General features: G+C 42.7%; 1 protein-coding gene across 1 annotated transcript in view; it reads left to right on the forward strand.

The window, feature by feature from the left end:
• The window catches only part of LOC138249273 (immunoglobulin superfamily member 2-like), a 42,991-nt gene extending 30,712 nt beyond the window's left edge, over nt 1-12,279 (forward strand). Inside the window, exons 3-4 of the mRNA XM_069203235.1 lie at nt 3,460-3,867; nt 11,957-12,279. Coding sequence (XP_069059336.1) covers nt 3,460-3,867; nt 11,957-12,060 — 512 coding nt within the window. The 3' untranslated portion in view covers nt 12,061-12,279. The remainder of the gene's footprint in view (nt 1-3,459; nt 3,868-11,956) is intronic.
• The last annotated feature ends 438 nt before the right edge of the window (nt 12,280-12,717 follow it).

Below are 12,717 nucleotides of genomic sequence, written 5' to 3' on the forward strand. Positions count from 1 at the left end.
TGCAGCATCACAGTTTTCATACTTTTTTTAATCCACTTCGACCACTGGACAGAACCACATAGGTGTGCATGGGTAAGAGATGCCTTAATTATCAATATCCAGTAAATATAGTTATTGGACCTCAATGAAGGAAACTCTTCAGCCTTCTCACATGTGCATTCTCATTTGTCTTTACTTAAACCTAACTCAATTAATTCACCAATTATATATTTTACATTCAAACTTTTATGCAACCAGTTTTACACCTGACACTTCACTTGCCCTTGAGTCATATTATCCAGACTTTGTGCTTCTAGGTGGAAGCAACAGCCCCAATGTATGAGCCTTGTATAAGTATTTCTTAGTCAAAGACTCTTGTTATCGGTCATGTTTAAGCACCAGGCACTGTTTCTCCAAATTCCTATTTCATACCTTGTTCGTGGAAGAAGGCAGCCTTTCAAAAACCGACACGTTTTCACTACCTTTGTCACTGCAGTGAATTGTCTTCCAAGACAATAACATGCATTGGTCCTTACAGCAGAGGTTCTAGGTAGATAGGGGGTTAACATCTTGCAAGACAAAATGGTGTCATTTATACTGTCATTGCAATGCAAGTCAATTGGTAACATAACTGCTAAAGTTCCCAGGTCCATGTGTAATGTGCTGCTCCAGCTAGTATTTTTCTGTGAATTCTGGGACTTGTAGTCCTGTTTTATAATCAAATAAACAAGCCTAAAATTCCCAGAATTCAAAGATAAAACCTGGACTGGAGCAGCTCTTCACACATGGATGTGAGAAACTTGGCAAGGCTGTGGTAAAGAACGTTCAACATGCTCTCACGAGGTGTACACTTTGGTGTCTCCAAAAGGCAGCAAGATCACACAGAAGTGTAATTTCTGCAGAGGTAGCTAGTTTGCTGCTGTGCCATCTACACCTAAATAGCTAGGAGCAAAATATTGTGGGCAATTGTTATGTGAACTACAATATGAATGATAAATTTATTAGAAAAGAGAGGATTTGTTAGGCATGCAGATCGGGTTTTTAAATATTTTTTAAACACAGCCCATTTTCCGTAAAGTACTGTTGGAAATAGTTTGATTAAGAGTAGGCCTGGGCGGAGTTCCACTATGCAGAACTCCCTGAAGTGCCGAAAAAAGCTCTCTCGTTCTACACAGAGTTCTGCGAGTGGCAGAGTTTGGGTAAGTTGCACTGTTCGCACTGTTTTTCAGTACAAGAAGTTTCTCCTGCACTGTAAAATCAGCGTGAACCACATCATGCAGAGAGCAAGAGGGCGCTAACTTCTTTCTGCCGCTCAAGTAGATTTTGTACTCAAGCGCCAACTTCCTCAACGTGAGCGGCATTCAGAAATCCCGCTCGCCAACGTAGAGATTTCTCTCACTCTCCAACCTATTGGTGGCAAGCCGCCCAAGAGAAACAACTCTGCTTCGCTTTGCTTCCCAGAGTTTTTCAGAACTCTGCGCTTCGGGCAGAGTGGGGAAGACTCAGCTAATTCTGCCAGCGGAGCATAATTCTTTGCTCACCCCTATTTAAGAGTTGCCAGTGGTCCTCCAGACCATTGCCTTTTCCACAGCAAACAGTATAATATATTCACAAAGTACAAGTGCACATACTATAACATGCCACATGGTGGCAGTGTTGTTCATCTAATGGAGAAGGGTTGACTAAAGCCAGGAAATCTCCTCCTATTGACAGGGCTTCCAGCCCCTGTGTAAATAACAGGAACCTGTCACAAAAGAGTCCCTTTATGTAAAGAACTCTTGAACTGTAAAAACAGCTAAACTGAAAGCCTGCAATCGCTTCTAGATGAACCAGTTACCTTCGAATCACGCTGCGTGACCACGGATTACATGTATTTAAAAATAATTTTCCATTATTTTGCTACCAACAGCTGGAGATTTGTATTATTTCTTTTGTCTTACTTTATTGGCATAAAATGCAATTAGAGCTTTTCAAAGCAGGATACCTGGGGCATAAGGGCATCTGTCTTGCAATACTTTGCTGCAGCAGGCTGCCATGCATTGCCATAACGCAGAATGATAGGGCCCCCCTGTGGAATGCCCTGAGCCCCCCCATATATCAGGAATATTCATTGGTGTATGTAGCAGGGTTGGGTGGAACTGGTGGAGCTTCACTCTGTGGAAATCTACGGACTTACATGAAAACTCTGTGAGATTCTGCGGAGTTCTGCGAACAGGCGAATATCAGCATGTCGCGCTGCTCGTGCGGATTGTTAGAGGCAGGAGCTCGTTCCGCACTGTAAAATCAGCATGAACGGCACAACGCGGCATTCCAGGGGGCTCTGCTGCTCAAGTTGATTTTGCAGTCGCATGAGTAGATTGAGAACTCTTGCCTGGTGCCCTCCTAGCACCTAAAAAATCAGGCTAGGGAACGCCAATTTGTGCTCACGATCGCCAACGTACTGTTGGCGAGCTACACATGAGAAAAAAGTCCGCCACATAGCAATTGGTAGAATTTGGCTGGAACTCTCCAACCCCTGCACAACGTCGGCACCTACAACTTTCTGAGGTTGTCCTGTAGGGCAGCTATGCCCGAGTACTGTTCAAACATATCCTTCAGGATGTCTAAATGTTCCCTCCTTTCTTCAGTTCCCAGTTTGAGATTTTTGTCCAGTCTCCTTTGACTGGGCACTCTTCCATCACAACATTCAGTAACGCATCCTTCAACACTGCTAACGCGCCATTGCCCAAAGGGACTTGTTGCAGCCATCAGTCCTTTCTATCACTTCTCTCAGTGCAACCAATTTCTGATTAGTTGGACTTTCCAACTGAGGGGACAGCAGGCAGTTCCCAGTCCAAGGCCCCATCTTCTGTGAAGACAAAACAGTAGCTTTGAGCCTACTTGAAGTCTAAAACACGTTTAGAATGCAAAAACAGGCAATATGGCGACATCCCAGCCCGCTATAACAGAGCTTTGCGTCACCTAGCAGTTGAGTATCTAACGCTAACCCCCCTCATTTCAGCATCTTTAACACCTTTTGTTCAGACAGTTGAAGCAGCAGACAAGTGAAAGAAAGTTAAACTCTAGATTGTGGCACTAACAGGTGCAGGGTTTTCTCAAGAGAAGAGTGGAAACAGACCTTGAGGAAAGACACAACAGTGAAGATTTCAGATGCTGAGCGAGCTTAATTGAGAAGTCTCTTTTTGTTGTGTCAGGGGCAAAAATGAGGCGTGTGCACGTCAGAGGTGACATAATTTAAACATGTTAATATAACATGGGCATGCACAATAAACATGGTAGCTGTTAATGCAGAACTGAATCTTTATGAAAGAACAAAATGAGTGCACGTTGTCCATGATGTTACTTCTGAAGAATATGCTAAGAGTGTATTCATGTTGGTTAATAACTCCAGATGTTTTCAATCCTTCACTAGATTTTATTGCCATAAAAATGTGCTTGTATGTATTAGCCTACCGAGAAATTTGTCTCACTTCTTCGCAGTTATTCCAGACACATTGAAAGTTTTGATGATGCCTACAAACCTGGACGTGGAGGCGGAAGATCTCCTACAACTCACCTGTGAAGTATCCACAAAAACCCATCGACACACACACCTGTCTGTTGCCTGGTACCTGCAGCAAGATGCCCAGACCCGCAGCATTCTCTCACTCTCCCGGGACTTTGTGGTCAGTCCAGGGCCAGCGTACCTGGAGAGGCACTCGGCCAGCGAGATCAGCATGGAGAAGATGGGAAGGGCTTCTTACCGGCTGACCATCCTTAGTGTCCAGCTCTCAGACTGGGGCCAGGTCTACTGTGAGGCTACTGAATGGATTCAAGACCTGGATGAGTCCTGGTACCCACTGACTCACAAGCAGAGCCAGAAAGCCAGAGTGCACGTCACCCGGAAAGGTTTGTGATTGCGCATTTTATGAACACCTATAGATGATGTGGGAAGGTTACATGTTCAATGGAGGCATCTACCACAGAGGATTGAGAAAAATTGGCTGAAACAGAGCCAGGCATGGGGAGGGTTTTGGTTTTAGGTACATGTCTCTCCAGGGTATGGATACAAAGGAGGACAATGCCTAGTTTTGCATCTTTCTCCTATTGGTTTTCTGGTTTTCCAGTTAATTAGTACTTGACATCCAAATCTGCTGGAGGGAAAGTGAGGTTTGCTGGTAGTGAAGACTTTGGGAGGCTTTTAATTTGAATCAGGGTGACAGGGGGAGCTGGTGAGTGATGGGGTTGTCTAGGAAAATGTTCTATTTGACTTATAGGGAAAATTCTCCTAGGATGTTCAGCTAGCATCAATCCTTTTGTGCCTTCCTGGTCACGATGGTCTTGGATGTGAGCTCAGAGTCAGTGCAGAATCCCTGGCATTTTGCACCTTCTGAAAGTGTGGGGATGAAACCCTCAAAGTTTACCTCTAACATCCAAGACTGAACATTGTTTTGGTGATGCTCAACCATAAACAAGAACAAATTCTGTTTCTTTGACATCTAAGCATCAATCACACCATATCTTTGCTAAGTTATTTGTGTAAACTACTGACAAAAAATGCTACATCATTTGCAATGTTTTACCAACACTGAGTTCAGGTGGGTTTCAGACAGGTTATTGTAACAAACCAGTCATGGTCGTATTGGATGAAATGCGTAACCTTGGTCAGCCCTGCCAAGTTTCCCAGGTCCATGCGTGATGTGCTGCTCCAGTCCAGGTTTTTCTTTGCATTCTGGGACTTGTACTTGTGGTTGTTCCATTATAAAACAGGACTACAACTCCCAGAATGCAAAGAAAAAGCCTGAAATGTAGCATTACATCACGCATGCACCTGGGAAACTTGGCAGACATGCTTGGTGGATGATGGTGCCTTGGGGCCTAGGTTTATTACATCTCATTCTCTCATCATGCCTCCAATTACCTCCTAGCTCAAAATAATCATCTGTGGAGTTCCACATATTTCTTTTCCGACTTATGTCCTTTTCACATATTTATGCATCCACTGACCAAAATGTATGCTGATGACCCCACAGTGGATTTTAGCCTCTAAACCTCACAATGGGCCCCCAGCTGATGAACATGTGCAAGGCTCCATGACACGGTGGTCGGTGGCCAATAATTTAAGCTAAATCCAATTAAAGCGGGAATTGTTCTACTCGCTAAGGGTTCAGATATCCGGCGCAAGGCAGCATAACCTCTAATAATGGGTCCTCCACCTTTTATCTGTGCAGAACCTGGTTTCCATCTGGAGGGAGATATGTTATTACATGCTCAACTTCCCAATGGTGCAATCTCCTGCGTCCTGCTAATGAAAACTCTAAAAGAAGGTGCTTCCGGTTGTCCCTCTGTTAAATGTCGTGTGCCAAAGCTAGAATATGAGGACCCCTTCCACCTGGAAGCTCCAGCAAAACTTTTACAGAGGCTCAAAATAGCACAGCCAGACTCATTATTGGCCAACATATCTCAAGAGATCATTCCAAGAAGAGGAAGCCCTGGCTCTTTGTATAAGCATCTTGAGGACCACAAATTTACACATCTGCCCTAGTGCCTGGATGCCCCTCAGGGGATTAGTGTGCTATATGAATCAATATAACATAACACAAACTTTAGGCCTCTGCATTGGCTACCAGTTAATTAGTTATTCAAGGCAACTTCCACGTTCACTTCCATGCACTGCAGTTCCAGGGGGCCAGATATAGCTGGCTACTCTCGGACCGGTGTCTCTGGTCAGCTAACAAATCTCTACTGTGGGTGCCGACAACATGAACTGCCCATTTATGAAGCGCCAGCATTCTCACTGGCAGCGACAAAACAATGGAACTCTCCGCCCCTTCCGTATGCAGTGGCCAAAACTTATGGGAATTCAGAAAGCTTTTAAAAGTATTGTTTTTTAATACATAAGGCTTGATTTAGAACTCGTGGATGGGTTACTCCATCACGCCGGTGACAGATATCCCATCTGCCGAAATCTAAGTACCTAGGCCATAATGGGATTTAGATTTCCGTGTACGAAATATCCCTCACCGTTGTGACGGACAACCCATCCGCTGAGTTCAAAATCAGGCCCATAGTCCTCCCGTTGACTTGCACGTTCTTGTTTATTTTGTGTCTTAATTATTGTTGGTTACATCAGTCTCTTCAGCATCAAAAAGGTTTGCAAATGTACGCTAAACAAATCAACTAACATGAGAACAGTGGTTTGTATTATTTTCGTAATGCTGTGAGACTACTCTCAACATGTGGCACTGTATGAAAGCTCAAAAACATAAAAAGTGAACAAAAGAAATGTTGCATCTGGACACCAGGTTGTAAAGAATGCTCTGTCAATAATTCTGTTTCATTCACACGATAGGTGGGCACGTTTCGATGTTTATATGTGTCAGTATTGTACAGAGACAGAGATTTACGTGTAAACTTCAGGGCTTAAGATGGAAACCCAGCAGGAACAGCTCAGCATTTCAACCTCCTGAGATTGATAAAAATGATATTGCTGAGCTCATTAGTAGGAGCACTTGTTATTTACATTGCTACAACACAGTAAAATATACTTTTAGCAAGGGCTACAGAAAACAGGTTACTTGTTAAATAAGAACACTTTTCAGTGAAAGTTGAGGTTGTTTTGGGTGTAGGTTACAACACAGAAACATTGGCAAAGCCAGTAGGTTTGGTTATAACTGAAAGTGCCACCCATGGTCTGATGTTGCTGCTCATACGTAGGCTTGGTGGGATGCGCAGGATCTCCTGCAGTCAAATGCTCAGCTGCAGCCCACCAAAGGGCCTGCTATGCTGGCAAGGCCTGCAGGGAAACAAGCAAGGGAAGGAATCAGTGAGGTTGGGGAGGCATGTGACAGGTAGTAGGTATCAGCTGACTCCTGAAGCAGTGGATCCCTGCATGGGGTGGGGAGGGAGGAAGTCTGCAGCAAGGGGGAGTGAAGAGCTTACATGGACCATCAAGCCCCACCATACACCCCCTCCGCCACTGACATAAAGTGCTGTGCATTCTGCAGCAGACATCTGGGGGTGTATTACAGAAAGTGCCCAGAGGGCTTAACAGCTGTTTATGCCCGCTTTGTGTGCCCGCAGGGCTCTTTGATATAACGGAAGGGCCCCCAGACACTTGTGTGGCCCCTTCTGTAATACAGATAGCAGTGGTGCACATGTTGCCCAAGCGCTATTGAAACAGGATGTTCCATCATTTACACGGGGGTGTGGGCCCATGCAAACCAGGGAATCACTTTGCTGCTGTGCCCACACTGTATTAGTGATGTGCGCACAGAGGCAAATATGCCCTTAGGAGGTGCACTGGAAGTCAGTGCACCCCCTGAGGGCAGCCCTCTTGAAGGGTGAAAGAGGGTCACATTGGCATCCCAGACATCCCTCTGCAGACGGATGTAGTCACTCACTAAACCCGCCTGCAAGGGAATCTCCAATCCCTTTTGAAAGGGCAGGAGGATTGCTGCCTGCACAGAGGAAGATGGGAGAAGCTTTTAAACTCCTGCTCCATATTTCACTTGATTGCACTGCCCCAGGGTGGCGTGAGATCATGGCTTCCCCAAGGGCAGCGCATTCTTCATAACAGGCCACACTTTCCCTGTTTGTGCCATTGTGTACCTTTAAGTAGGTGCGCTGTGGTGTAAACAAGGACAGCGCACCCATTTAGTAATGGGTCAGGCAGGCTGCGGAATGTAAACTTCACAAAGTGTTACGATTTGTAGCTGGGAGCCGTAATCGGCACTGGTTATAAGTGGCAGCCATCTTGAAAGTATTACTGTTCCAAGAACTCTAGATGTAATACAAAAAGGTAAACAGACACAAAATACTGTGGACTGACCCAAACTATGAAGGAATCTTCCAACGAGCAATGGCTGAAGGGGGCTAGACCCAAACAAGTCAGTGGGTGAAGGGGGGTGACCCACAACCCACTCTCTGTTGTGTGCTTAATAGCATTATGTTTTGGCTATGTTAGACCAAAAAGAAGTCTCTAAAGTGCCTACACACATATCAGTTAAAATGGTTGTAAAAGGCACCCCCTAGCTCTGTACACATACGTAACTATGCTATTGAGGTATTTTATGATTTATCATTCAAAATTAGCTAAAGACTTTGTATAGAACTTGTTAGTGTATTTTTCATAAGCACCATCACCGTTTCATTCCAGCACATTCAAGATATATTTTAAAATGATGGCAAATCTTGTGTTAGGTGAATGTCAGTGACTAAGTAGAGTTATGGAGGGCACAATGCAGAGGCGTTAGGTCTGATTATGTATTCGTTCCATGTTTGCTACTATGGAGGACATGCGCATGCCGTAATGTTTCCCTGAATTAACGGCGTGCCTTTCATGGCCTGTTCATTGGGTATTTTTAGTTGTCTCCTGTTAATAACTATGTTGTACATGTAGGAACAAACTTTTTTTTCTATGAATGAAGGTGGAGAGTTCTAAATGCGCATGTCAGTTTGGCCAGCCTCAGTCAGCCAGCCAAAATGACATGCGCACTTAGAGTGCACCTAACACTTCAATTCACTGCTGACGCAGAGGTTGCTGGATCCGTCCTACAGTCCGCAGAAAAATAAAATGAAATTAAAATAGTTTTATCATCATTTCATTTTTCTGCTTTTTGCTGCCTTTCAGCAGAGGGGCAATGCTCCTCCGCCATAGTGGAGGGGCCGCCCCTGCATTTGTTAGAATTGATCTCTACTAATTTGTAGAGTTCCATGTAATTATTTTGTGACCATTAATTACTTCAGGATTCATCTCAGAAGATTTTCCTAGCGGTAACTAATTTCGGGTCCATATGTGTTTAATTATTTTTGAACCACACCGATCTTCATTTCACTTTTTTTCGTTTTTTTGAGAATTCCATTGTAAATCTCAGATTTCCTTTTTTTAGTTTTAGCCTTTAGATGGCAGTGTTGCGCCATCTACAAACATATTTCCCCCAATACATATATGTATACATTTTGAAGTCTCATCTAAAGACAGCTTCAGTTGTCTGTTGTCAAAGATCTATTGTTCCATAACCTTAAAACGGGTAAATACACTTAGCTTGGGGTTATCCAAGCGCTATAGTTTCATTACCGTTCTTTTCATTGGATGGCGTGTATCTTTCCGCTATTTACACTCAGGGGACTACCTCTTTCTTTCCCCGTTAGCACACCAAAACATCATATATACAAAGTACATACATGAAGACATATGTGGGGGGGACTTTGGGTCTGTCCTCTTCCTCCAATCACATTTTACATCCGCACACCACCACGTACAGTATGGGTGGTGAGTTAACCCTCTTCCTCAACTGGGTGTCCTCTACTGTGAGTGGCAGTGTTCAGCCTCATTACATGTGCACATCCGCCTAAGTAGACTTGTCCTTCAGTTTCATGGCTTGCGGCCCAATGCTTTGTTGTTGTGCTTTTCACGCTTTTCTTTATTCGTTTTTTAAAAATTTTGGTTAGCCCTGTGTGTTTAAAATAAGTACTGTGTTACACTAATTGAAATTCTTTAGTATATTGCAACAAGAATCATATTTTCCTGTGCTGTGCATTAAAACTGAAAAGGATTTCTAAATGCGTGTGTTAAGAAAACCTGCCTTCTGGGAGAAACCTTTGACATTCTACTAAGATTCTGCAAAGATTACATGCAATTCTTTTTTTTCCATATTTTTGTCGCAACCATATCACAAGCAGCAAAAAATGAGATTCTTTCATTTTTGTGGCATATGCTTGTAATGAAAAATATTAACCATTGCACTAGATGGTGAAGGCTAGACCATTTGGCGCTGCCAATGCTTGTTTTATATGTAACTGATTTTAATTTTTTATATTTAACTTAATTTAATGATTTAGTTAACATGGGGTGTCTCCATACTCCCTTTTAAATATTTGATACTTTTAATTTTACTTAATATTTGTATAATTTTAAGTGACTTAACTGTCTTATTTATATGACACTTAATTTTACTTTTTGCAACCAAACATTCAGTACTTTTAATTTAATGTCCATTCTACTACCTCATATTCCCTAGCCCCTAAAGTTTGTCTTTGTTTTCTCAAAACATTTATCTACTTTATTTTTAGTTTCTTCATTTAATTACCCAGATATTTTTGTATCTCAAGTTTAGTAAACCGCAATAAACATGTCACCTTTTGTTCTAATGCACGTCCATTATAGAGCATGTGTATGTGAGTAAATATGGTCTCCTTTGTTTGACATAGTTAGTGAAACAGGCTTCGTACTTCCTTGGTACTAGTGCGCATGTCATTTTGAGCAGCTAGTAACCAAACTTGCAGCGGTAACAGCTTTGTCGAGTGCTGGGTACGTGATGTTTTTCAGGTATTTATTGAATATATCTTTGCTCAGTCTCTGCCCAGCTACACTATAGAAAAGTCTTGAATGTGCTTAAAGTGTAGTTTTTCTCCAATAGCAGCAAAAGTATTTAACATATATTAAAGTAAATGTGGGCTTAGTATGCCAGGCTTGGTGAAGTCTGGTGGCCCCTTGGGGCCCCTGGGGGTCTGTTGTGGGGGCCACAGTGCTATGCAAGCTGACATTGTGTATTCTATGCCAGTTTTTCCCAACCTTTTGACACCTGGGGGGCCCCACTGAATCGCTACTGGAAGCCAGGGACCCCCAAGCAATTTATCTGATTTAAATTTCAAACATTAAAACTGTAATTTGCAAGAAAATACACAAAGTACACACCAAACAGATACTCAAATTACTTAGATATCATTATTTTATATTGAAAAAATATGCATAAATCTAAAATTTTAATGGGAAGGTTGGCGCTGCATCTTGGCAACTAAGTTTTCAATGTTTCATTTTATTTACGAAAGCTGAATTCTCAGATCAGATTCTACATTTCCCAAGCGATTTCTGCTTTTATTTTCAGGTACTTAAGATCTGAGAAAGCTTTTTCACATAAATATGTGGTGGGGAACGGAGTAAAACGATAAGGGCCTCTCATGTGTCTATAGCCTCTCTGTCACATGTAATTCATTTGTTTTATAGCACCTCTCACACCAGGGTAGGGTGTCGGAGCACTTCAAAGGGGACTACAAGGTGTAGGATTCACACGTCATCCACACGGGGAGGCAGTTTCTAAGAGTGGTTGGTCTGGAGACACACAAACTCAGGATTCAGAACATAACACAGTGGTTAGCGTTGACCTTAATGATAAGAATGTATTTCTACGTAAGCAAACCTTTTTAGCAGCATAAGGAAAGTGAAAGACAGGGAAAAATTATAGCTTTCTAACCTGTACCATGCAGTTTGCATGCAGCTCTTTGATGGCAGTCCATGGCTCACTGTGCTAGATTATGATTGTAACTTATGGACTGCACCGTAACAAAAGGATCTCTGACAGAAGCAGTATTCAACTGGGCACTGCACATAAATTACTGTTCTGTGCATGATACACGTTCTTTGCAGCAGGCATATTAACCACCTGTGCTACAGCAGATGAGTCACAAACTGCTACTAGTCAAAACCCCCCTCTCTCTCCAGCAGGTACATTAATCACCAGAGGTATCTTGATGCTTTTATTTTTGCCCGAAAGCTGCAGGATGTACAAGGAACTTTGCAGTGCTTTTAAAACTGCTGCACAAAGGAAGTAATAAATATGAAATCATGCATGTTTCTGACAGAGGCTCCAGATGGAGCAGTGTCTTCCTGCCGGCCCACGCCTGCGGACCCCCTGGGAATGTGTCATGGACCCTTGGGGGGCCACACACCACAGGTTGGGAACCGCTGCACTATGCTGCTTTAGGTTCTACTAACAACACCGTTCTGCATGACTGTCCCAGACTCCAAGATTGTTACTGGGTTGGACTTTTAATGCCAAAGATTTGAAGAATGCAGCCTGTATTGTATTCTCACTTAGCCTCATTCTCATTGGACCACTCCCACCCCTCAGCAGTGTCTTTTGTTGCTATAAGCCAACAAAACTGTAAACTTAAAGAAAACTCAGCTATTATGTTAATGTCTTTTTTCTCTTTCCAGCTGCCACCCTCCTTGCCGTGGTCAGTTCCTCCTCGTCTGCTTCGTCACTTCCGTCAAGAATTACTGGAGCCCTCTTCCTCCTTCTGGTGCCCTTTATTGTGTAAATCAGTCAAAGCCCGCCCCCTACTGGAGAAAGTGTATGCAGGCATCTCAAAATATTTTTGTACTTAATTTTTTTAATATAAATATTTTTATATTGTGTTGTCTTGCCAATATCGGTCTTGCAGTAGATTTTTTTTACATTCAATGTGTTCCTTATAATTATGAACTACGCATGGTTTAGGAGCCCTTTTCATTATTAGAAGCCCGATACGTAATAAACTATGAACAATAATACAAAAATATGTGTTGTATCGATGTGTTGATTTTCATAAGCATGCTGCAGTGTGCCACAAATGTAGTAGAAATGCAAAAAAGTATTTTATGCTAATAACATGGTGGGGTTGGCTCTTATCGACAGATGTATCAAGGCTAGCAGGCATGCAAAAATCCTCCTGAAAACGTTCATATCATGTTTACCTTCCTTGGCCTCTATTACAACAACAGGATAATTCCAATTTGGGTGCAAACTCTTGTTTGCTGGTGAACGGAATTCAAAGACAGTTGGGTGGTATTTGCCCTTGCACTCATTGCACTTGTGATATTCACCCGTGCGCTCATTGCACTTGTGATATTTGCCCACGTATTGTTGCACTTGCGATACTTGCCCATGCATCATTACACTTGTGATATTTATATTTCACTTAATGCACTTCTGATAT

The sequence above is a fragment of the Pleurodeles waltl genome, chromosome 8 (assembly GCF_031143425.1).
Source record: "Pleurodeles waltl isolate 20211129_DDA chromosome 8, aPleWal1.hap1.20221129, whole genome shotgun sequence".
NCBI lineage: Eukaryota > Metazoa > Chordata > Amphibia > Caudata > Salamandridae > Pleurodeles > Pleurodeles waltl.